At 40.7% G+C, this 26350-nt stretch overlaps 2 protein-coding genes across 2 annotated transcripts; both read left to right on the top strand.

Moving 5' to 3' along the window:
- The first annotated feature begins 911 nt into the window (after positions 1–911).
- Positions 912–2229, top strand: MYF6 (myogenic factor 6). Its single transcript, XM_039235540.1, has 3 exons — positions 912–1430; positions 1727–1817; positions 2111–2229. The coding sequence occupies exons 1-3, from the start codon at positions 912–914 to the stop codon at positions 2227–2229; spliced, it is 729 nt and encodes a 242-aa protein (XP_039091471.1).
- Positions 2230–10332: 8103 nt separating this feature from the next.
- Positions 10333–12319, top strand: MYF5 (myogenic factor 5). Its single transcript, XM_039235542.1, has 3 exons — positions 10333–10833; positions 11646–11721; positions 12129–12319. The coding sequence occupies exons 1-3, from the start codon at positions 10333–10335 to the stop codon at positions 12317–12319; spliced, it is 768 nt and encodes a 255-aa protein (XP_039091473.1).
- Positions 12320–26350: the final 14031 nt, after the last annotated feature.

The raw sequence follows: 26350 nt of genomic DNA on the forward strand, positions 1-26350 counted from the left end.
CCTTGGAGTGGAGGGGGCCACCTAGAATTCTGAAATACAAAGTAGCTGTAGTGTGAGTCTTGTTTCCACTAAAACTGTTTTTTAAAGAGAAGTGATAATATGTATTGCAACCCCACCCCTGTGCCCCACCCCTTACCTCATTGGTACCGCTGCTCCCCCATGGAGGGGTACAGAAATCAGAATCCCCCCTCCAAAAAAAGAGAGCCAAGGAAGGAATCTGAGCACCCTCCAGCCACCCCTCCAGCTCCCAAATCATCTTACAGCCTTAGTAAAAGAGAGGAAAGAGATTTACCTGCTGCTATTGAGGTTGAAGCCTGAAAGTCATGTATAACCTTTGAAGGACTGTAATGGTTTTAATCACAGGAATGGCATCTTTTTGACAGGCAGGACAGAGAAAAGAGCTGAACCACTCTGCAAATATTAACCAGGCTATTTTGGAGCAATGGCTATTGCCTTTGAAATCTTTCATCATGGGTCTATACTTAGAATTCAGATGAGCCTGGGGGAGGGGAATGGAGCAGCGTTAATCCCCAGTTGTTTTGAAGTTGTCCTGTAAACAGGTTAGCATCTAAACTATCTTAAAGGGAGGCATTCAATGCTTTATTTAAATTGTAGGATTCTCTCCGAGTACTTTGTTTTAACCTGTTCCGCATACAGATTGCCCCATCCTCCTGGAGGTGACACTTCTCTAGTTTCTTTCAAACTAGATATTCAAGAGAGCACTGGCTGGAATCACATTGGTAGACTGATGCTCCATGACAGCTAAAAGTTGGATTGAGTTTCAGGAGCTACTATATATAAAGCTGGGGCGACTTATGTCACCGCACTAATTAAATGCCATCTGGGTGGTTCCTCTGGGTTTTTGAGCCCATCACCCATTTCAGACCGAGTCAGAGGCCAAGGAGGAGAACATGATGATGGACCTTTTTGAAACTGGCTCCTATTTCTTCTACTTGGACGGGGAAAATGTTACCTTGCAGCCATTAGAAGTGGCAGAGGGCTCTCCTTTGTACCCAGGGAGTGATGGTACTTTGTCCCCCTGCCAGGACCAAATGCCCCCGGAAGCTGGGAGCGACAGCAGCGGAGAGGAACATGTCCTGGCGCCCCCGGGCCTGCAGCCGCCCCACTGCCCCGGCCAATGTCTGATCTGGGCTTGCAAGACCTGCAAAAGAAAATCTGCCCCCACTGACCGGCGGAAAGCTGCCACCCTGCGCGAGAGGAGGCGACTAAAGAAAATCAACGAAGCCTTTGAGGCCCTGAAGAGGCGGACTGTGGCCAACCCCAACCAGAGGCTGCCCAAGGTGGAGATTCTTCGGAGCGCCATCAGCTACATAGAGCGGCTGCAGGACCTGCTCCATCAGCTGGATCAGCAGGAGAAAATGCAGGAGCTAGGGGTGGACCCCTTCAGCTACAGACCCAAGCAGGAGAATGTAAGCCCGGCTGCTGCCGGGGCAGGGGAATGCAAAGGCTGATTAGACGCTTCCCTTGGGGCCTTAACCTCCAGCTGCTGGGTCTCCTTTCCAGTTCCCGTTCCTCGCCCGCCCCTCCCGCCCCCTCTCTAATGAACCCCCCAGTGACCCGTGAACTCGGGGTGCCTGCAACAGGCAGGAAATTCGTACCCGGCCCGAGGAAGTAGGGGAGACGCCCCCACAAAGCTGCTTCCCCCACTCCCTCCCCGGAACCGACGTTTCTTCCCTAATCTTCTGCGGCCTTGGTTTTTCTCCAGCTTGAGGGTGCGGATTTCCTGCGCACCTGCAGCTCCCAGTGGCCAAGTGTTTCGGATCATTCCAGGGGGCTCGTGATAACTGCCAAGGAAGGTAAAGTAAAAGAAGGGCTCTGGGCTGTGCCAGAGAACAGGCCGGGAGGGAGGGCAGGGGTGAAAGGGTGGAGGGGGCTCGGACCGTGGCGGCGCTGGGACGCGCCCTGCAAGGAGCGCGCTCCTCGCGCGCGCGGGGACCAGGTCCTCCCGCACTGCCTTGAACCGCCTCGCGCTCGCCCGGAGCCGCCTCGTTCTTCATTCCTTAGGGGCTATGCTTGTGTGTGTGTGTGTGTGTGTGTCTGTGTGTGTGTGTGTGTGTGTGTGTGTGTGTGTTTCTTTTTCTGCGCTCAGGAGGGGCAAGCATTGACTCGTCAGCCTCCAGTAGCCTTCGATGCCTTTCTTCCATCGTGGACAGCATTTCCTCGGAGGAACGCAAGCTCCCCTGCGTGGAAGAGGTGGTGGAGAAGTAACTCCGAGCGGGAGTTGGGATGTTCTCCACACAGCAGGAAGATCCCACCCTCCCTCCTTCGCCTAATCCTTTAGATGGGGTCACATTACATTAATATTTAGGAACCCAGACCCACAAGTTTATGAAAGGGAAGGAGACATGTTCACAAAGAAACTTCTCAGAAACTGTCGTGCACGCGCAGATGAAAAAGCCTCTGGGCCTTGGGCTTTTACTTTTGGAACCGCGAGTGGCCTTACTTTGTTTTTGTTTGGTTGTGTAACATACTACTTTTATTACGTTGATCTTTTTTTGTGCCATGTTCAAAAGAAGTTCATTCCTGTCCGAAGCAAAGTGGGAACGTTGCATCTACATGTTAGTGGTACTGAATGTATTTTTTTGTAAGTAATCTTAGTACTTTCATTTTTTTATGTAAACCTAAGAAATATATTTTAAATGTGGAGTGACGGATTGCATATAAAATGTGCGAGGATCCTGATATCGTAATATTAAAAAATAAGTTTCTTTCTGAGCCACGTTGGTCCTGATTTGACTGAAGTGAAAAATATGTTTGGGAGTATGTGCACATAAATCAAGAGGAGCCCTATTTTAATTTAGATGCCACACCACCCCGTTTACTTAGGTGTTTTCTTAAAGGCTGATTTAAAGGGAGGAAATGGATTGTTTTCCTAAATCTGAATTAAACTGCTCACCTTTCTATCTCCTATAGACCGACACTTGTGGTTAAAAATGAAGAATATCCAGAAGGAATTGGCCCTTTTTCCTTTTATGTGTACCTTTTTTTTTTTTTTAATGTTTTAACTGTCCTATATCTGGATGGAGATCTGGGTGTGATTTGCTTCCCCAATAACTGCTGGATTTTCAATCCAGTAAAATCTCACTGTTGCAAGAAATAGCCACACAAAAACTCTCAGTTGCCTAAAAAAATCTTTAGCTAATTTAGCGCAAATTCCTTGCCCTCCTTGACTTTCCAGGCCCCGCCCTTCATGGAGAAACGTCCTTCATCCGGGTACCGGGGCCTGGCGCTGGCCTCCCAGCCGGGTCTCTGGCCCCTCCCTAGTTTTCTTGAATTAGACTGGTGGTTAGAAGACTGGAATATATCCTCAAGGTCCCGTGTGGCTCGAGTTTGTTTTGCAAATAGAAAGATAAAAGAAGGGAACAATCTGTCTCTTGAGGTGGGGGAGGCCTCTTTGAGGGACAGGTTGCTTCAAGACAGGGAAGGGTTAAATGGTTGAGGGCAAAAGACCACAACAACACACATGAAACCTCTTAGCTGGACCAAATAGCAAAGCCCCAGAGAGGCTTGAAGCCCCAGGAGCTCCTCACTGCCGGGATTTTACAACGTGTGCCAGGTTTGTTTATCCTGTAACTTCAGGAAGAAACGACCACCAAGAATCGCAGTGGGAAGTGAAGCCGAGGAGAGGGCCAAGCCATTTCTTTGGAACTGCTACTTCTCGCTTGCATTCTGTAAATGCCACTTCACTCCAGCAGCCCTCCCCACCCTTCACTTCTGCCTCCCCTTTTCCCCTACAGCTAGTTTTCCGTTTACAAATGTGAAAATCAAATCCTATTCAGTATTTCGCAGCCCAGTCTTGCTTCCAAGCTAACACACCCTAGTCTGGACGTTCCTGTTGCACATCAACGAAGTTCCAGATACCGCCACAGACAGCGCCCACTGCAGGCATGGAGCGGCATCTTGCCCCTTTTCTGGCTCCAAGGGCCTTCTCCAAGTCATAGTTACTTTGTCTTCTGAGCACCTGGATAATTCTAGTTTCGCCTAGAATATGTATAAAGTGCAGAAAGGTTCACAGAGGAAACGGACACTGACATATAATCTCTCCCAAAGGTTTGAGAAAAGCAGGTGGGAGTGTTCCTGGATGCAAACGGCTGAGTCCCCGTGGACACTGACTACCTAGATTCAATCCAGGCTGCTACCCTGTAGCCTTGGGCTATCCCAGCTCCTCTCTTCCCATTTCCTCATTTGTAAATAATGGTGACAACAGTAGTAGTGCCTAAGTGAGGGGTGAAGATTTCACTGAGGCAACACACAGTCAAGCTCTTGCTTAGCCAAAGCAGAGCACTAAACATCGGCTAAATACTAAACCAACTAAATACTAAACATTGGCTCTCTTTATTTTTCATTAGTAAATCTAAATTGACCCTCAGAAGACTTCTCTTCCACCAGAAGCCACAGTTCCTTCAGATACTGTTTACTGCCTTGCAGCGCTACTTGGGGAAACTATTAATAACAATGAAATCAGCAGCAATATGTATGATTCATTCTCAGCATTTTACATATTAACCCATAATCCTACAACTACTCATGCGAGAGAAACTCTTATTTCTTTTGAGAAGTTTCTGGGGAACAGAGATGTTCTTGCATTTTAAGTGTAGAGCCAGAACCCATCAGTGGCTTCAAGCCTGTTCTCTCAATCGCCCTGCTCCCTGAAAGAGAAGCCTTGGGAAATAAAGAACATTTGTGGACTAGAATAACTGGCTCTCTGTAACAATTGTTTTCCAAACATTCTTTCTCAAGAGTCATTAGCTACTGAACTCCAAATTAGGGCAGAATTGAAGTAAAGATAAGCGGTAAAGCATTTCAAATTATCCAATCAGAACATGTAAGACTATCAACATGTCTTGGTGGTTTGTACTGCCATTAACCATGCTTATTATGCATCTCTGCTTTTTTTCCCTGAGAATCAATATAGATTTTCCCTCAAATGTGTATCTATCTATATATATATATATACATGGTATGTATGTACACAGTACATATTATATATAAAATACATACAATAAAGATGTGTCTAAAATATACATATATACACACATATATATGTATGTATATATATATTACATATATATGTGCTACAGATTGATGCCACAACTGAAAGCAAATATCATAAACGACCAGGTGAACTGGTTATTTACTTTACTTTATGACTGTACATATAGTTATAAGACGATCTGTGTTACAAACTGTTCAGCAGAACGCTTTTTATCAATTCATGGACTTTATCTGCTGATGGATTTTATTTAGTCTTTGCAAACCCAATCTTCTCTATCTCTCCTAGCTAGGTAACTTGAGAAATTGTTTGGAATAAGTTTTGCCTATAGAGGTCTTTTCGTTAAATAGAGCAAATATTTCCCAAAGACTTCATGTGACCTCTACTGCTATAGCTGACATATTAGGCTTTCCAATGAAATCCTTGGTGTGTTTGCAATTAAAATGTTTTCATTTGATATTAATGATGATAATCTTTACTAAGGCCAAAGCCAAAACAAACAGGGCCACGGAAACAGAAAATCAACATATAATAACTTGGAAAGATAAGCAATTGGGGATTTAAATGGAGCCTTGTTCCAGAGGGAGGCATAATGTTATCAAATATTTTTAAAATGTGTGATTTTCATTTGTATATTACTAGGGACATAATTTGTATAGTGGCAAATGTGAGCTTTTTCAAACTAACTTTAGTCATCACACCTGGATCATTGAATTCCAACCCCGATCATAGTTGAAATTCACTTAGGTTTCATGGGCCCATTTACATACATATTTTTTTCAGAGCCCTTCATATGTATGGGGAACGGGGAGCATGGTGCTGAAACTCAGTGTTCTCAACTACCATGGAGTCTGCCAGAGAAGTCTTGGGTTGCTGAGACATTTCTGACTCAAAGTTACAATTTTTCCATTGGTGCTCTTCTCTCAGCAATATTTTATATCATTTATGTATCTCAAAATTCTCCTCCCAGAACACCCTGTCTGGGCAAAAAATATTTAAATAATATTCAGGTTTAAACTTTGAATATCTCATTTCCTAATCTAACAAACGCATTAGTAAATTAACAATAACATGTTGCTTCCTCAAAGGGCCAAGCCATCAAGACATTTCTCCAGCAGACCCTCCAGTCACTCCCTTCAACTCAAAGAAGAGCTACAAAAAAACAAAACAAACAAACAAAAAACCACTGGGTCCTAGAGGTTTCATTTGGAAAAAGAGAATTTTGGCAAGCCTAGTTCAGAGTCAGCCTGTGAGACAGAATAGCTGTGCCATGTGCTCAAACAGAGATAGTGCTGCAGGCCCGGCTCCTTGCTCTACTCTCAAGGCTGCTCAAAGTCCCTCCGTGCGCCTTTGATCTCTCCTGGGAGTCTTCGAATCCGAGCAGAGGCCAATGTCTTCCTCAGCTGTCTTCTCCACAAATTCTTCCAGCAGCTTTGGCAGGTACTAATGTGTTTACTTAGGTGTGCCTGGTTCCCAGAGCTACTAGCAATTTGAAATTGTTTAGCACGTTGTGAAGTCATATATGATAAGCACAAATCCCAAGAACAACTAGAGTTGTCCAGGAGTTGTTAAGGATCTCGGACGGAGGCAGAAACGAATTGAAATGGACTTGTCTTTCTATGTATATTTGGTTTCTCCCAGTGAGAGAAGCATAGAGAATTTTCAGTAATGCAGAATTCCTAGGGTAGGCCAAATTTACTAGGAAAAGAGCATCATTTCACTGGTGGGGTCTGTCCATCAACACTAGGATTGTTGCCATAATACTTAAACTAAAATAAGTTCTCAAAAAAAAGGTTGGTGATTACTTAAAGGTCTATGCAATTAAAACCTACTAAGGCTAAATTGTAAGAAAATCAAACATGCATTTATTTTCCTTCAGAATGTTAAGTGGAAAAAAATCTAATAATCTCCATATTTCACTAGAACCTTGGGTGGCATACTTTTATAACACCGTGCATGGCTTAATTTTCTTCCCTTCATCTGCCTACCGTAAGGCTTTCCTAGTAGTTAGTGTTGGAAGGTCATTTCTAACAACTTGGTTACATAGAAAATGAATCTTCCTCTGTACCTAAAGAAATCCATTTCACTGACTAGTGGAAAACAGTATTTTTATTCTTTTCTGCAAGGAACAAAAGTCAGTCTAGTCTGATTTTGAGAAAGAGCACCCGAATAATCAGTAAAAGATCTCTTTTTTAAGTGATTTTTAATTTGTTTCATACTTCTTCGTTCAGTTTCTCCACTCAAGAAATTGTTTTTTCTCTGTATGGCTCCAGTTTCTCTCATTTTCTCTTACATTTTCTCTTACACAACGTCCCATTGGAAAACAATAGCAGAACCTCTCCTGAACGGGGCGGGGAGGGGGGACCCCCAACACTGGCTTCCTCCCCTCTTCGTATACTGTCCCGGGTTTTTGGTTTTTAGAGTTTGGTTTGGTTCCTCTCTCTTCTGCCTCTCGTCGTTGACATCAGTTTAAAAGTTTTGTCTCATTTTTTACTTTGGTGTTTTGAGATCCTATTTTCAGCGCTTGAGTCCCAAGGGTCCTCAACCCTGGACCCTGTCCTCCCCCCGCCCCCGGCACCCACCCCCACCCCCACCCCCACCCCCACCCCAGCAAGTCCCATTAAGCCCTCGGGCGCTAGTGTTTTCGCGGCTCCTTTAGTTCCGCTCGTCCGCGCACTCTGGTACATTTGTTTTGAGATCACCTTACCAAAGACAGCCCTAACCTCTGAAACTACCATTACTGACAGAGCCTCCTGAGTGACAGCATCTTCCCAGGCCCAGAGCTGAGGGATAGAGGCCAGCGACCCAGCCTTTAAGAGTCTCTGCTCTGGAGCTCTAAGCAAGCGCCCTGAGCTGGCATTGACCAAAGAAAACCCACAAAATTCACCTGTAGGAGCGCAAGCTCTAGGGGACTGGATGCTCAGTTCTAATCCTGTGTGCCCGGGGGCAAACAACCTACCCCTTGAGCTTCCGTTATCGTCTTTTAAAGATGGATCTAGTAAATAATTCCCAGAGAGTCGTCCAAAGTAGTCAATGAGTGAACACAAGGAAAGGGTTGAGAACGGTGTTCGGCAATACAAAAGTCTTGATAAGTGTTTGCTACAAACATACCACACGAAGGGATGAGGACAAAGCACACTGGGTGCCTGGGGTAAAGAAATCCGCAGAGAGGCAGGAGGTCTTCCACTTAAACCTTGAGTTGCAAGCTGATTTGTGCCCATATCTGCACATAACAACTGTACCACAGCCAAAGAAAGTGCAAGTATTGCTGGGAGCCAGAACCTATGTGACTTGGCCGAGAATTCCTGGGTGACATTATTGTATTTCAGAGGTAGCAATGTGTATGCATTGCGGATGGAGTCTTTGTTCCTTTAGGAACTTAACTCTTTTATCTAGTATAGCCCTTGGTACCCTATTCATTTCAAAGGCACACACTTGTTAATAGTGCTAAATAAGGTGCAGATGGATTTCCCACTGGCCAGGCAATTAAGCAGCGCATTGGCGTGAAAGGGACCTTGATTTTCAGGGCGGTGAGGGAAATGGTGCTGTCTCTGTCTTAGGGTTGAATGATCGTGGGAAAGGGGGCAGAGCCCTGCATCATTGTAGCCACCCTTAGTGACTGTCCCTCTACCACCCCTGTTTTTCAGAGACTTCACTTTGGAGAGCAGATCTCACCCAGAAAAAGCACTTCTCTGATCCCTGCAGATTTGGGATCAGCCAGCCAGGGTTGCTTGAGGAAAATAATTTAAAAGTAATGGAAGAAAGCACCCCTCCCCATTACTTTGGAGCCACAACCCTTACTGGACTGGATGGCTGAAGATGGAGATGAGAACACTCCCTCCTATTTTAATGGGGCTGCAAGCTCTGGTCCAAAACTTCACACTACTTAAGACCACTAAGACTTTAAATGATGGTTTTTCTTGTACATAAACAGTACCGGCCCCTCCTACCCCTACCCCAAGGCATCTGGAAGTTGGTTAAGGGTGGAGGAGCAACGGGAAAAGCCGATTAATGGATTCATTCTTACTTAAATGGCAGCCCTCCCCTCTCTCCTTCTACCCACCAAAGTTCCAAAGACCCCGCTGCGATTGCTTTTTTGGAAAGCTTTTGTCGCCCAAGTGTGTGAAGTTACTCAAGGTCTGCATTGGAAATTTTACACTGGCCGAGAAGGATTGCTGTGCCGGCAGCTGGGATGCATCTGTAACGGTGTTAGTTCGCCTGAAAGCAGAAAATTAGCGACCCCAAAGCCCAGCGTGGCTGTTTAGTCTGTCGAAATGGTAAGGCGGAGCAGAAAGAGGAGGAAGGAAACCCGCGCCCCTGGAAAGGGAGGTCGCGGTCTAAAACGCAGTTTCTTTGAATACAAATCACAGAGGTGCGGTCAGTGTGGATCCTTGGCTGGCCTGGGGTCTAGCAAAGGCCTGGTACAAAGGAGGAGGCTCTCAGGAAACATGTGCAGAAGCCGGGAAGGAAGGGAAGACCGTTCCAGGCACCTGGCCCTTGAGCCCCCACCTCCTTTCAGATGAACAGACAGGTAGAGGGAACTCAGAGTAAGCCCTGTCTTGGAAACAAGGAACCTTCCTGCCCACCCTCTGATAACATAGAGCCTATAAAGTGACCGTCTGATCAGAACAGATGTTTTAACATGTAGATTCACTCCATGATTCAAAGTGTCGCTTCAAGTTTTTAGCACCAGTTATTCAATCCACTGGCTGCAAAATTCCCGAGATAATTAAAGTTCATGTAGAAGAGAAACAAACACGTAAAAATAAGGTAATTACTCACGTCCAAGATGGGGAAGGCAGTTCAGCCTTTGATGTCAGTTAATTTATTAATATATTTTTTTTTTATGTGTGAGCAATTCCAAAAAGTTGGATGGACATTGTTCCTGTGTCTCTGACACTCTTTAAGTGATCCCTTGGTTTCGGTAATCTAGAGAGTGTGAGGAAGCCGGTTGGGGAGTGATCCCCCTCAGCCCCTCCCCGGCAGAAATGCAGTAAAACCATTAGCGTCCAAAGGGGCTGTAAACAACAAATTGTCTCTAGAGAAAAGGCGGAGGTTTGCCCAGACAGCCCCTGCGGGGGTTGTGGTGGGATATGCTAATAGTGCCTGGCCACTGGGGCCGGCCTCCCTCCCCCAAGAATATATAAAGAGCCCCAACCCCAGCACATCCGACCCAGGCCGCCAGGCGTTTGCCCTTGTTAATTACCAGAGAAACCGACCAGGGAGCTCCGCCGCAGGCCCGCAAAGGCGTCAGGCTCTCCTTTCTCCCCTGGCTCTCTCGCTGCTGCCCAAGTGCACCACTTGCTTCACCGCGGAGGATGGAAATGATGGATGGCTGCCAGTTCTCACCTTCTGAGTACTTCTATGATGGCTCCTGCATCCCGTCCCCCGAGGGCGAGTTCGGGGATGACTTTGAGCCGCGAGGGGCTGCCTTCGGGGCGCATAAATCAGAGCTGCAAGGCTCAGATGAAGATGAGCACGTGCGAGCACCTACAGGCCACCACCAGGCCGGCCACTGCCTCATGTGGGCTTGCAAAGCATGCAAGAGAAAGTCTACCACCATGGACCGGCGGAAGGCTGCCACCATGCGCGAGAGGAGGCGCCTGAAGAAGGTCAACCAGGCTTTCGAGACGCTTAAGAGGTGCACCACGACCAACCCCAACCAGAGGCTGCCCAAGGTGGAGATCCTCAGGAACGCCATCCGCTACATCGAGAGCCTGCAGGAGCTGCTGAGGGAGCAGGTGGAAAACTACTACAGCCTGCCGGGTCAGAGTTGCTCCGAGCCCACCAGCCCCACCTCCAACTGCTCTGACGGCATGGTAAGAGAGAGCGCTGGTCACCCCAGTCGTTTCCAAAAAGTCTTCCATCTCCTTGAAACCAGGTGTGGCAACCACATATTCACTGGTTTTTGGTGGATAGTGGGATGGGGGTGGGGAAGAGAGGTGCCACATTTAGAAAGATGCCAGGAAACAGCTGTTGAGCAGGATTTTAGTTGGACTTCCTCCCAGGTTCTAGGTGAACATTGTAGGGAAGGGTTGTCATAGAAGATAGGTGGTTGCTAATGATCAATAACCTGTCTTCTCCACTGCTCAGTTTCTTCTTTCTAAAATATGCCACCACCAGTAAGGCCCACCACACACCAGTATCTAAAGGCAATTGTCTGAAGCTCCTACTGCCCCTTAGTCATAACTACATGAAGAAATGGAGAGAAGTGCCCACATGGCCCTAGGCCCTGCTCTGCTGAGGCCTAGCTGGAAAGAGATGTTGATGCATTCTTTTCAGAGGGTGTTTTTGCTCCTTCGCTGCCAGGTTTTAATGTGTTTTTGCCCTGGGAAAGTGTTCTCTCCCTGAATTAGTGTGGCTTCCTTCTACTCCAATCCATTTTGCATGGTTAACCCAATGCACATTGCTGCCGGATTCCACCCCCTCCCGCTTCCCATTGCTGCTGCTCTCTTCTTCAAGCAGAGATTGACCTCAGTGCCCTTACGATTTGGCTTCTGAATCGAGGCAATGAAGGTCGGGTTGAGAGTGGTCAATTTACTGAGCTAGTGGTCAAGAACAGCCTCACTCTAGGTCAGAGCATCTTTGGCCAAAACCTGAAAACAGACTTCCTTTGTGTTTTGCATTATAGCCCGAGTGTAACAGCCCTGTCTGGTCCAGAAAGAGCAGCAGTTTTGACAGCATCTATTGTCCTGATGTTCCAAATGGTAAGAAGTGGTGACTTCAGGGGAGTTACAAAACAGTTCAACGTCACAATCCAGCCTGTCAAAGCAGAGACTAGTCTTCCAGGCTGTGCTGGGGAAGGGAATAGAAGGCATGGTTCTTATAGGGAGGTTTTGGTGCAGCAAGGTATATACACATCTTTTGTCCAAAATCCCCCTAACAGATTCACACACGTAGGCACTTTTGTTTGAAATTTTACTGGGAGGCTTCTCCACTCCCTACTTCACCCCTCATGAATTGTTACATATTTGTTGCAAATTTCTGCATCAGGCTTTCTGTGACCACCTGACCTCTGGGTGTCAAAGTTGCTGACCTATAGTTTAAGGGGCTATGTAAGCAAGTCTCTCTGTTTGGGATTCTTCTTTTAATGGTTTTCTCCTTGTATCCTTAGTGTACGCCACAGAGAAAAGCACCTTATCCAGCTTGGATTGTTTATCCAGCATAGTGGATCGAATCGCCAACTCAGAGCAACCTGGGCTGCCTCTCCAGGACCCGGCCTCTCTCTCCCCAGTTGCCAGCACGGATTCACAGCCTGCAACTCCGGGGGCCTCTAATTCCAGGCTCATCTATCATGTGCTATGAACTGAAAACGTAGTCTAGATCAGTTCTACCAGGAGGGCCTACTATCCAGGAGGAAGGAAGCCCAAAAAGGTCAAAAGCAAGACAGCTTGTATATAAAGATTTCCTCGCAGTTGTAAATTTGTAAATATTATTTTGCCACTTTATCAGAAAGTGTATTTAACTAAAAGAATCACCATTGCAATTAATACTCTATTTCCTTTTCTCCTCCTCCCTCTCTTCCTCTTTCTCCTACTTTACTGCCTTCTTTGCTTTAGATATATAGTTCCAATAATATTCTTCTCTGATAGGGGCAATTCATTGAAGGTAGCTTGTTGCAATGCTTAACTTATATTTTCTATAAATATGGCTTATCAAAATATTATGTCTACTGTTAGATCTTTATTTTTTTTTCTTTAAAACGTTAGAACGGCTGGAAATCAGTTACAGGAAACTTTAAATATATTTTTGTTTTTCTTATTAACCCTTTGGTGATACTGTATTAAATAACAACACAATGATACTGCCTAACGGTATAAATTTTGATCTCTTCTTATAAGAAATGCTTCTTTCTAATGTAAGCACATAATAGTACTTTGTGGATAGTTTCAAGATATATGAAATTTTGGAAATTCCACCATAAATAAAATGGCTTAAATGAAATATTTTGGTTCATGTTTAAAAACAATAACAACACAAAACACCCCTAATGGAATTAGCAGTCACTGACGTGAGATCTTTAATGAGGGGAATAGTTGGCTTTGTGGTTACATAGGATGTTTACCATCTCATGGACACAGCTTAGGACCTGTTGATGTCACATGTGAAGAGAACATTTCTATTTTAATCAGCTTTCAAGGAAGGCTGGTAAATACATTTTTTCCTTTATATTAAGACTGTGTCACATAATGTCGACTTGTGTGTGTGTGGAGGGAAAGGCGAAGTTGTCCAGGACAAGACTACATGTTTAAATGACAAGAATGAACAACATTACATCATTATAACACAGTACCTTAGAAATCATGAGTCAAATCATATTTACTTTATCTAGTTGCCTGAAAATATCTTGATACATGAATATGTTAATATTGTCAATAGAATATTTAAAGATATTGAGCTGATCTTTTTTCTGTTGTTAAGTGCTGGAATAAGAAAACTTATGCAGCACCTGCGTGGCTCAGATGGTTAAGCAGCCAACTTCGGCTCAGGCCATGATTTGACAGGTCGTGAGTTCGAGGCCCCCTGTCAGACTCTGCGTTGACCACTCCGAGCCTTTGCTCCCTTGCTTCGGATTCTGTGTCCCCGTCTCCCGACCCCTCCCCTGCTTGTGCTCTTACTCCCTTTATCAAAAATAAGTAAATAAATATTTAAAAAAGAAGACTTACACACGCCATAGTAAAGTGAAGCAAACTGCAATTGGCTTCTGTCTTTTCACAGCCCTTTCGATTCTATTAATCATCGTGTGTTTGTGTGTGCATGTGTGATGGACATGCATTTTTATTGCTTAGCACTTTAAATATCCTTTAGCAAGAATTGAGATAAAAAACAGAACAATTAAGTGGAAAATGAAGTTGAGACAATCATTGAGATAATTCTCACAAGTTTACCATTGAGAGAGATAAAAAGGAAATATCCTTAAGGCATTTGCAGTAACCGTTCACAGAGAGAAGAAATAATTGTTCCATCCTCTAATTTGGACTTTTGTTTAAAATTGCTAAGGGTGTGTTTACGTATAGTAACCAACTGGACTCCTTGATAGAGCTTGGCAATTATACTCTGCTCAGGAAGGTTTTCCCTTCTTTCTGATACGATTTTTCTTGCACTTGTCCAGACATCAGGCTTAAAAGAATGGAAATTGTTCCATAAAGAGAGGGAGAGGAGAAGGGCTGAGTTCAGAAAATAATGTAGCCACCTGTCACCATGAGCATCATGCCCTGATATGAATGCTGACTTTTAACACACAGGTAAATCTCTCCTCACCCTTGGTTCGGGAGTGTGGGGATTTGAGGTGAGGAGAATTCAAGAAGGCATGGTAGTTACAGTATAAGTTTGAGTTATTCACATCATTGGACACTGTGGTAGGTACACTCTCTTTTTCATATTTCTGTGGAGAGCTTAGAGATCTGGTGTTGTTCTCAGTAGAATTAGAATAAAAGGGACAATCCAAAGATTGGTTTGTTTGTTTTTTTAAGTTAAGACACATTGCCATACTCTGTTCCATTTAATAAAAACAAGCAAAGAAGTTCATGTAATTTTAATTCAGGAGAATAAAAATGAACTTTCTGTCTCACCAAACTCCAGATGTTTCTATAACTTGTTAGTGTATTTGATACTTTGAGTGAAAATTATAATGCCTCAAAGTGTTTAGGTTTCTAGCGGTCTGGATTTAATAGACGGTGACCAGTGTGCCATGGAAGATAATACTCTCCATGCCAGATTGCTGGATTATTCTCATTTCCAGTGTGTTAACATCGAAGTCTGGCTTCTATTCAGGAAACAGCTTGGCACAGCATATCACATACAGTCACATGTACTTTTTTGACAAAAGACCTTCAAGAATCGGCTCCTCAGTTGTCCAGACCCAGAAAAGTCTCTTCTCCAAGAAAGGTGGCGGGCTCCTTTTAAAACCAAGGGGGGAGGGGGTGGTGAAAGGTAACACTGGCAAAGTATTCAAGCAAGAGCAGGATTTTGCTGCCTGTAAGTCCCTAAGAATGAGCAGTTGAACTGCCACTGAGCTTGTATCAGACCACTCCATCTCAGCTGGTGGGAAAATGCAACCAGCAGTCAAATTTCTAGAAGCTAGGAAAATGTTCCCTTTACTATCTGCAGACCTGTTGGAGTGGGGTTTCCCAGGAAATAAGTGTCAAAAAGTGACTCCTTTCTCCTCATGCCTGGAAAGCACAAACTTACTGGCTACATAGGAAAACTGTGGTTAGTGAGGTTATGGAAACTGGGAAGTGCTATTTGGAAGTCAACTGCTATATAAATCAAGGTGTCTTGATATCTTGATTGCCCTGTTTTTGTTGTTGTTGTTTGTTTGCTTATTTGTTTAATTTAAATCCAAGTTATTAACACATAGTGTAATAATGATTTCAGGAATAGAATTTAGTAATTCATCACTTACATGTAACACCCAGTGCTCATCCCAGCATGTGCCCCTGTTTGTTTTGTTTTTTTTTTTAATTTTCTTATTTGAAAGATGTGAGTCAGATAAAAATTGGTGGCTATGTCATATCCACAAGTTCTTCTTTAAGATGGCATTCCTACAAACACTTGATCTGAGAGTATTTTTTCCTGAAATTCTCTCTTTGGAGTTATAACAGTTACTAGATTAAAGGAGTAATTTAATTCCATGACTTTCAGAGGTGGTATTTCTGGGAATGATACTAGAGCACAGCGATTTGTAACTTCTGAAGGGCCCTGATGGAGTGGCAAAGTAACCCCATGAAAACATCACCACTGAATATTTCCACATTATCGCAGAAAGCATAGAACATAGATGTACTTCCTTTAGAAATTCTGATTATAGATATTTTAGTTGACTAGTGACTTAGTTGTTTAACATGGTACATTTGCCGAGCAAAGAATCTAGCGTTTAATCTAAAGTCTAACCTGGGTCTAGAATGATTAATGTGTTGCTCTTTTTTAAATTTTTATTTGCCATACCTGTAAAATGGGGTAAATGATGATTAGAAATAGTTACTACTAACATTATTATAGTGTTAAAATCCTACAAAAATAATTCTTCATAAGAGGAAATTAAGTCAAACTTTATCTCCATTTATGCTACTTAATTCATTTCATTATTGATTAAGTGGGCACTAATGATAAAGCAGCAACTAGTAATTATGGAGCACTTATCATTATGCAAATAAGGAAATTGAGGCTAAGGAGCTTAATAATTTGCCTAAGAACAGTCTGTTTGGACTGGCTAATTAGGTTCCTTCACAGTACATGTTCTAGGAGGCTCAGGCAGAGGCTACAAATCTTTTTATGACATAGCCTTGGAAGTCCCAGAACATTCTTCTGGTCAAGGAAGTTACCGAAGCTAGTCTAGAATCATTGAAAAGCAAATTAAACTCCTCTTTTCAATGCAAGAAATAGTAATGAATTTGTAGCCACATTTAATCTAACACACTGACTAGTTTATAATTTATCTCTCTATTTCTTCACCTTTCACCCATTTTACCCATTCACTGTAATCTGGCTCTGCTTCTATCCATATCCAAGGTCAAAACACCTTTCAAGTCAGTTGACTGTTCCTATTCTGGATAAGTTTATACCTGCAGCCTAGATATCACCTAACATCTTTTTAATGTCTCAGGGGCACTTCCAACTAAATATGTTCCAAATCCAACTCATGATGTTCCACCTCTCTCTCTACCTCTGAACAGGGCTCCCTTTCAGTATTGACTGCCTCAGTGAATGGTATCACCAGTTGTGTAAACCTGAAACTTAGGACATACTCCTAATACATTAATCTCCCTTAATCTCTTCTCTCATTCATTACAAAATCCTATAGATTTATTCTCCTAAATATCTCTCAAATCTCTATCCTCAATCAAACTGTGGTTATCTCTATCCATAAATATAATAAGATCCTCTTAATCTGTCTCCTCACCACATATCTTCTCTAGATCTCCCACTTCTGGACACAGCATCTGAAGTTTCCTTGGGGACTGTCCCTTTCTTTTTCTCAGGCCACCTAGTTCATGTGGGAGCGACTGTTTCAACTGACTCTAGAAGTGATCAAATAATTCAGGACTGACTGTAAGTATGTCCTCTTCTTTGGACATAATGATTGTTTCATGGACCAAGTTCATGAAGTGTCCATCCTAGGATATTTGCTGGATTGATAAGGGGGGAAAAGTTCTCTTTCTGCTAGGATGATAATATATAAGATTGTTTTACTCTAGATTTCCAGCTACCGTTTCATCCCCAAGAAAAGAAATTCTGTCTAAAAATAAAGCCAACATAGTAGAAAGCCAAGGCATGGCTATGATGCAAGAGCTATATTCCAGAAAACATTATTAAGTGTCTGGATCCCCAAATACCTGAATATCTGTTCTTAGTCATGCTTTTATAGCTTTGGAGCCAACAACTGATCTTTTCCCTTAAACTAGTATAAGTGGGAACTTTGCTAACTGAAAGAATTTTGCATAATAGCACTTTATGTTCTTTCCTGCCTATTCCAGCCAGAGCAATCATCTCAGAATATTCATCTGATCATGTCAACCACCCCATTTCCCCTCCAGCTTATTTCACATAGGTTAACAAGAGACCAAACTTCATGGGACCCTCAGATTCTGGGTACCTGTTTCCTGTATACATCTCTAGCATTACCTCTTGATACAGGTAATGTCAAGCCCCTCTCTCTCCACTCTAGCCACCTAAGGGACGTTTATCAGCCACTGTATTCACTCTTGCCAAAGGAGTTTTACACATTCTCTCTGCATTGCTCTTCCTTCCTCCACATCACCAATGTGTGATTTCCAATCTCCTTTTAGATTCAGCTCAGGTATCAATTCAAAGTTTTCCTTGAAATCGAACTCTTTCACAGTGTTGTCCTCTGATTCTAGGATCTCAGAATACCATACACCTCTTCTCCATAGCATATCTCATCATTGCAATTACGTTTTGATTTGCATGATTATTAACATTTGTTTCTTCTGCCACATGAGCAAGGACCTGTTCTTGCTCAATCCTGTGTCCCCTCTACTATTGAGGCATATTTTGTGTATATACATGAATGAATGGATATTTTTGTTGAAACATTTGTTGTTGTGAAATACTGTCTCATTTTCAAACTTTCTTCTTCATAGAATTCTTTAATACTATTTTCTATATTTCTGTTGGTTCTCTTACTTTTTATTGTTGTTGTTAATTTCTTGTACTGATGTCTCTTGCTCTGGCCAATCTGTATGCATTTATTTCTTAGATCCTGTTGTGTGGTCTCTTTTCTTCTGGTCTCCTGGGGACCTTTCCTACTTCCATAGCTTTACCTCCTACTTATTTCCTATGGTTTCTACCACCACCTCACCTATACTTTTTCTAAGGGAAGCTTCTCCACACGCACCCTCTGATTGGCATGATTGGGCTTTTTAGTAGCTATTCATCAGTTAGGGATGGGTATCTGACCTGAGAGCCACCAATCTCATAGATTGATCAACATTTCTGAATTACATAGCTTGACTCCAATATGTGCCTTGAGATAAACATTTTTTAAAAATTAGGAGTTTGGACTCAGAGAAATCACTATTTAGTAATGGGACTAAATTGGAAGCTCGTGATATTGGTAAGGCTGGAGAGATCATGATAGGCCATGCCCAGGCTGAAATTACAGAGGAATACGAATTAAACAAACAAAAGAAGCCCATTAGAAGTGGGGTAGAGTGGATTCAGAAACAGAATAATGCACATCACCCACTATTTGCTCACTATTTATAGTAAATCTGGGGCCCTGGATAAGAGCTGAAGTTTAGATCCATTACCACTAATTAGGAGGGAACTAAGGTAAGTTACTTAATTCTCAAAACCTTGTTTTCTCACCTATAATTCACAGAATTATATATATATATAGAATAGAATAGAATATAGAATATAAATCACAGAACTTAGGAAGATTGAATGCCATACAAAATAAAAATGCTTAGCTTAGTGGCTCATACATAACAAATACTCAGAAAATGATAATTAATAAAAGAAAGTTCATTGGTTGAGACTTAGGATGAAGGCTCATAAGTGTCTGATGTGTGCACCTTTGGGACCATCCTGATTCCAGAAACCATGGGCTTTAGGGACCATGGGCCCAGTGATTGTCTTATTACTCTCCATAAATCCTATAAATGAGCTAACCTGAGTGGATCTGCAACTAAAATAATCACATTAAAATATCCTCCAAATATTAATTTGCAGGCTTTTCTTCAGAAGGCCACTAATATTTTCTGTGGCACCTGAATCTTTCCCTCTTGATAGCAATCTCAATACAGATGAAATTAAATGCATCTTCTCCTATGTATCCTATTTCACTTTGTGGCATCCTTTGCATAGGTAAACATGCCAAAAATTTTAGAATCATTTTTGATTCTTCATCCCCTCCAAAAAAATAGTTATTTTAGTTTGTCTATAACATAATATGAAAGGAATTGTAAAAATAATTGCAGTAACAGCAATGAAAACAATAGTGTATTTCCTTAATAAGCATAATTTTCCATACTGTAATTTATGAAATCAGTTTTTGTTTTATATTTTTTGTTTATATTTAATAGAATAAGATTCCTTTTTAACTCAAAAAGTTGTTTTAACCTGAACATCTTAGAATCAATGAGATTTTAAAGTCAAAGAAATGTTAGCCCCAAGTGAAAATTAAAAAAGGACACTTAATAAACTTTTTTATACTAGAATGTGGGTTTTATGTGTATTATTAATGTTGATCACTAGTAGATAAAAATAATTACCTCCACTCATGAAGTGACTACTGAATCTCTGGAACTATTTTCAGTATTGGATGTACATAATATAAAACCTAAGCAGAAAAGCAGCATAATGAGATGAGTTTTGTCCCCTCCAGGCTATAGCTGAGGAAGGGCTTATACACAGAGACAAAAAGTAACATGATCAATGGGTAAGTGGGGTTGTTGTAAACCTCCAATTATAGCCCTGTGCAGCAACTAGAGATCAGTGAAAACCTGAGGCAAGGCAAGTATTTTGAGCAGGTAACTGAGATCTTGAAAATGGTGTTTTAGTATTCTGGCAGTTCGCAATGGAAAGAGGGTAGAATCAGGAGGACTAATTAAGAGGATTTTGTAATGGCCCATGCGCGAGGTGACATTGTCCTTTAGCCCCTCCTGATTTGTCCAGCACAAGCAGGGTCCTCAATGAAAGTCGTTGACTGATTGAACTGCTGAGGTTGTGTCTGTATGATGCCAGACATCTGGATACAAAGAGTAAAATCCAGCCATCCAGATGTTGAGGTTACATGATACGTCGCCATCAAACATTTAAAACTTTTAACTGATTGACTGCCTTTTTTACTTTTCATCCAGATGCATAGCATTGAGTTAACTCAGCTTGAGCCTGTACTGACTGCTAGTCCTTGATTTTAAAAATGTATTTATTATTTATTTATTTGTTTGTTTATTTATTTATTTCTGCCCAACGGTTAATCAGGCTGCCGATGCTGATGAATCGCTAAAAGATGAATGATTGTGTAGCCGGCAGGTGACCATAAAATAAGTGAGACCTAGTAAGTAATGGAGAAAGTGAAGAAAGTGAAAGCTTCATACTATCAGAAATGTATTTTAAGCACCATTTGTGGTGGTTTCTCTTCTTTTTATTCAAAAACTTTTCTTTGGCTTGGGTGTCTCAAGCGTACAGCATTACAGTTCTCTAAGTAACTATTATTTTTTCACATCAAAGCTAACTCCCTGAAAATATTTCACAGACAATTAAATGTTAACACTTTCCTTCTGTGCACAGTTAAAATGTGATGTAAAAATGAAGCATTGTAATACCATATTCAGTTCACTAAAGGTAAATTTTATTCTTCTAAACAACTATATTGCATATAATAATGTATTTAAAATTCTATCTTTGATAAAATCATACCGCTTTAATTAAGTAATGGTGGTAACATAAAATAAATATATCTTTGGGTTTTTGAAAAATTATCTCCAAAGTAAAGTAAATATAACTTGAAAATAAAAATATTAATTTATCTTTGAGGATAATACTTTTTAATCATATTCATTCTATATCTAACTGCTAACCTGACTTGTTGAGAAATAAAAGTTTGAATAAAAATAACTGGTTTTGTATTATGATAATGAAGAGATTAGCAACTATAGGATGGCCATTCTTCTTTTTATACAGAGTAGGTTTAATGAGATAAGTATAGACCTATTCACATATGCTTCTACACAGAAGTTAACTAACACTTGTATCTTAAAGACAGAGGGTCTTTAGTTGAAGGTCTCATCATACACATTGTAATTCCAATTAATTAAGTGTATGGCTATTTTCATATATTTTTAAGTTTTTATTTAAATTTTATTGTTAACATACAGTGTAATAATGATTTCAGGTGTACAATTAAGTGATTCGACACTTACATACACTACCTGGTGCTCATCATGACAAATGTGCTTAATCTCCATCACCTACTTAACCCATCCCCTCAACCACCTCTACTCTGGTAACCATCAATCTGGTCTCTATAGTTAAGAGTCTGTTTATTAGGGTTTGCCTCTCTCTTTTTCCCCCATGATCATTTATTTTGTTTCTTAAATTCCACATATGAGTGAAATCATATGGTATTAGTCTTTCCCTGACTACTTATTTTGCATAGCATAATACTCTCTAGCTCCAACCACGTTATTGCAAATGGCAAGATTTCATTTTTTATGCCTGAGTAATATTCCATAGTATATATAAATACCACTTATTCTTTATCCACTCATCATCCATTTAACCACTCATCATCCATTCCTCAATGGACATTAGGCTCTTTCCATAATTATTTTCTTTGAAGAAATTACTGATTTTTAAAGTTACTTTTTGAATCACTTGATTGGCTTTCCATTCTGTAGATAAGGATAATAGTAACTAGAAAGATGAACTATCTACTTAGAAGGTGACAAGGAGAATTTAGATGATTTCTTGGATGACTTAACCCAAACTCCACTGACTATAGTTTTCAATACCTTTTAGAAGGAACATAAGTTGGCAGCTAAATAATATTAAAAGCATATGAGGGTTTTTTTTCCCCCTTCTAGGTTATGAATTCGCTGAATAACTCTTAATATCTAGTATTGCTTCAGGCACACAAAGAGTATAAAATAAATGCTCATTGAATAAATTACTATATTCTCATATCAATTTGTATACATGAGGAGAACTTCCACTGCAGGAATTCAAACTTCTTTCCATATCTAATTGTAGATCAGAACATCCATCCTGTTTTAAATGTTATAATCTCTTTCAGAAAGACAGGATGTATGATATGAATAGGCTCATACAAATTTAGAATCAATTCAACATGAAGAATTGAGTATCTACTACAAAGGCATCTCTTTACAATCACAGGCTTAATAATAGAGCTAGAAAGGATTGCATCAGTTGGCCAACATTTGAATGGCAGTGAGAAGTTGTTTATAAAGTTACATGAAGAATTTTGAAAGTCTTTCAGGCTTGCTATGCTGAAGGGATAAATGTCTTTTACACTGACACGTCGCCAACTCAAAGCATCTAAAAGTTCTTTCAGAATTACATATAAACAAGAATCATTTCACCCACCTCTGGGCTGGAATGTGACAGCTGGTTAAAGTAAGCATAGCAACACCACACAACAATGTCAAACAGGATGAATGGCTTAACCAATCAAAAATAGAGCATCAGAGTAAAACTGCTCAAATTAGATTTCTGGCCAGGACAGTAAGGTTAAATGTTCTGTACCGGTATAAAATCCCTAGGATCCTTGATGACCATGAAAGTCATGGTAGTGCCACTAACCCAATTTAAGATGTGATACAACAGCTCAAAGTTTCTTAATAATCACATGAGGACTTGTTTTGGTTTTCTGATCCAACATAGAGAATGCAGAAAGCTATGATATAGTTAAGGGAACGGGCAGTGAAGTAAGATTGACCTTGGTCAAATCACAAGTTCTCAACTTAGAGGTTATTCAAGCTGCTTTCCCTCTCTGTGCCCTATTTTCCTCAGTCATAACACAGAGTTCTTTTTTTTTTTTTTTTTTTTTATTTCTAGGAGAGAGAGACAGCGTGAACAGGGGAGGGTCAGAGAGAGAGAGAGTCACAGACTGAAACAGGCTCCAGGCTCCGAGCTGGCAGTCAGCACAGAGCCCGACGCGGGGCTCGAACCCACAAACCGCGAGATCATGACCTAAGCGAAAGTCGGAAAGTCGGACGCTTAACCGACTAAGCCACCCAGGCGCCCCTTTTTTTTTTTTTAATTTTTTTTTTTAATTTTTTATTTTTTTTTATAACACAGAGTTCTTAATACTCAGCTCTGCAAGCTATTTTTAGGATTAGTTATACACATAACATGTATCAAGCTCTGAAATCAATTCCTAATAAAGGAAACCAATACTATACATGGAGAAAATGATTTTTACCTGTTAGTGGTCAACAGAATGCCTGGGAGGGAATTCTGAAACATACACTCCAAAATACTAAATTATTCTTAACTCGGGGACCTGACAAGTTGTTGGCCCAAGAGAGAGTCTGGGTTAACTTAAGATGTTTCAGTAATAGCAATACATTATACACTATAGCTGGAAGATATGTTCAGGTGGCACTAGAGAAAACATTAACATACTATTTTTTCTGTTCTTTCTGTTGTTGTTGTTGCTATCGTTGTTTCTGCCTACCAATAAATATTCAGTCAAAATTCCAAAATGAATTGCTTCAGACTCAGTTTGATAAACTCTAGGATTATCAAATAAATACTAATGTTTATATAGGAAGTTATATAATGCTCCAATATTAAATAAAGTTACATAAATAAGTTGCCCATTATTCCTTTTATTTTGGTTAATTTATAAGTTGTAATAAAACCTTACATTCAGTGCCAGAGGCTATATCCTCTTCATCCCACCTCCCTTCTGAACTTTGGCCACCATTCTCTGAATTAATAACTGAAGATATAATTTTAAAATGTTTTCACAATAGGGGCACCTGCGTGACTCAGTTGATTAAGTATCCAACTCTTGATCTTGGCTCAGGTCATGATGTCACGGTTCATGAGATGGAGCCCCGTGTGGGGCCCTGCACTGACAGTGCAGAGCCTGCTTGGGATTCTCCCTCTCTCTCTCTCTCTCTCTTTCTGCCCCTCCTTTGCTTTTATTCACTCTTTCTCTTTCAAAATAAATAAACATTAAAAAATAATAAAATGTTTTTATAATATAAATTAAACTCTGAAATATTAATAAATATATGTGAGCATGCAATACAAAAGTGCTATAAAAACTATTTTCTATTAATCCTTATATAAAAATATCTGAGTTATACTTTGAAATCATATACTGGTGATTGGCATAAGTGACTTGTAAGCATACTATAGTCAAAATGCTCTTTGTGCTGTCTAGGAATGTATGGTTATTTCAGCATACATGAGAAAATCACTTTTAGTTCTTACCTGAGGGGGGTAGGCAAAATCATCCCTTCTAAAATCACCGTGTAACAAAAGTGGGGTGGCAAGGCTTATAGCTCACTGAACCTTAAACACATAGGATTCTGACTGTTAGTCTAATCCTGTCTGGAGGTTAATTCTTAAAATCGTGGCTATTAAGTTTCATATATTTGCTGTGTCAGTTAGGAACATTGACAAAGTGCTGAGTATCTCTGGTATGTCCATTCTGGCTTTAATCACTGAACCTTATCACTCGCTGGTAAGTTATATGGAAGACTTCTGTTTTATAAGGGTGACATTTAAAAAATTACTTTATATGTTAGCTCCCAGTAAACGTTCAGGCGAAAGTAATGACACTTACTAGAAAGTGGCCAACTCTTTCATGTAGTATTTGTACCATATATTCTTACATATTAATGTCCAAAGAATGACAGTGCTTCTGGATGAGGGAATGATGGATATAATTGTCTCTTCACTTTTCTCTTTTTAGTTTTTTCACAGTTTTCTTTTTTAAAAAAATTTTTTTACATTTATTTATTTTTGAGAGACAGAGAGAGTGTGTGTAAGCGGGGGAGAGGCAGAGAGAAAAAGAGACAGAATACAAAGCAGTCTCCTGGCTCTGAGCAAGCTGTCAGCACAGAGCCCGACATGGAGCTTGAACCCACGGACTGTAAGATCATGACCTGATCTGAAGTCAGATGTTCAGGTGCCCCAGTTTATTCCCAATTTTCTAAATGGACACTTGAATAAGGAAAACAAAACAGTGGACAACAACTTATATACCCTTCTCATATCCACATTGCCCAAGCTGTAATTTCTCTTGTAGAGAGTAAGTTGGTGTTAGGAGTAGCCTGAATGTTTCATGTACTGTTGGGACATAGATACATCTACTTTCATAAGCTGTAGCCATAAGAAGGAAGGATGGGTTGGGAGAGAAGGAGAATGTATTTGAGGGTGGGCACTAGTATACTTACCAGGCTCATTAAAAACCTATCATACAGAATTCTGACAAAAACCTTGGTGGAAGCCAGGGGGAGTGCATCTCCCTACTCTCCTAGTGATTGCTTAGACCACTCCCACTGAACTGTTCCTCTCTACATGTTTTTTTTAATTCAATGTATCCTTGAGAAATACTATGCTAATTTAAAGACACAGTAAAATTGATTTCAATTAAAAAATTTATCCCGTCTATTTTGGAGCTAAGAATAAATACTAATATCTGAAACTCCAGTATCTCTGTTTCTCACTGACTGGCCTTCTAATGCAAGTATTAGTTTTAGCTTAGTACAGTAAATAGCTTACATTAATCCTCTTTGCATAATTTTTATTATTTTTTTGCAATTACAAGACAAGGTTATTCATATATTCAAGAATCTAATCAACATTCAAATGTGGGTTTATTACCAGTGTATCTCTATAATTTTTTTTCAGTAGACTAAGCCATGTCCCACTGAAAAAGCAGGTACGTAGAGTCATTTGGAGAATATTCCAGAAGTCCAAGGAAAATATTAATCTTTACTAATAGGCCAGAAATGAGTGACTTATAAAATTTTAATAAAATCCCAAAATAACATAAAGATATACACTTTGTGTGAATTTCTCTAATATATTTAGAGGAAAAAAATCTTTCTAATGAAAATCATGGAATGGCCATAAGTTAATTATAAAGAAGAGAGGCTGAATAAAGAAAATATTTTAGTGGAATCTTACTGAAGCAGAATAGAAGGGACTGTCAAGAATGAAGTTGTATGTCTTCCATAGAAAATCTGGCCAGAGGAGGGAAAAGACGCAGAGGTACCTGAAATACATTTTTCCATTGTTCCTCTCTGCCTGCAAATCCCTTTCTAGTTTTTTGACTTTTGCTTTTACTATAGTGGCAAATACCTTCATACTTCAAATATTCTCCCA

This window comes from Hyaena hyaena, unplaced genomic scaffold, assembly GCF_003009895.1.
Source record: "Hyaena hyaena isolate Hyena2069 unplaced genomic scaffold, ASM300989v1 scaffold_99, whole genome shotgun sequence".
NCBI classification, from domain to species: Eukaryota; Metazoa; Chordata; class Mammalia; order Carnivora; family Hyaenidae; genus Hyaena; species Hyaena hyaena.

Bases quoted from the DNA above. Each gene is read 5' to 3' on its own strand.
- MYF5 (XM_039235542.1), top strand. From the start codon at position 10,333: ATGGAAATGATGGATGGCTGCCAGTTCTCACCTTCTGAGTACTTCTAT. The intron at 10,834-11,645 runs GTAAGAGAGAGC...TTTGCATTATAG, and splicing joins CCAACTGCTCTGACGGCATG to CCCGAGTGTAACAGCCCTGT. The intron at 11,722-12,128 runs GTAAGAAGTGGT...TTGTATCCTTAG, and splicing joins TTGTCCTGATGTTCCAAATG to TGTACGCCACAGAGAAAAGC.
- MYF6 (XM_039235540.1), top strand. From the start codon at position 912: ATGATGATGGACCTTTTTGAAACTGGCTCCTATTTCTTCTACTTGGAC. The intron at 1,431-1,726 runs GTAAGCCCGGCT...GTTTTTCTCCAG, and splicing joins ACAGACCCAAGCAGGAGAAT to CTTGAGGGTGCGGATTTCCT. The intron at 1,818-2,110 runs GTAAAGTAAAAG...TTCTGCGCTCAG, and splicing joins CGTGATAACTGCCAAGGAAG to GAGGGGCAAGCATTGACTCG.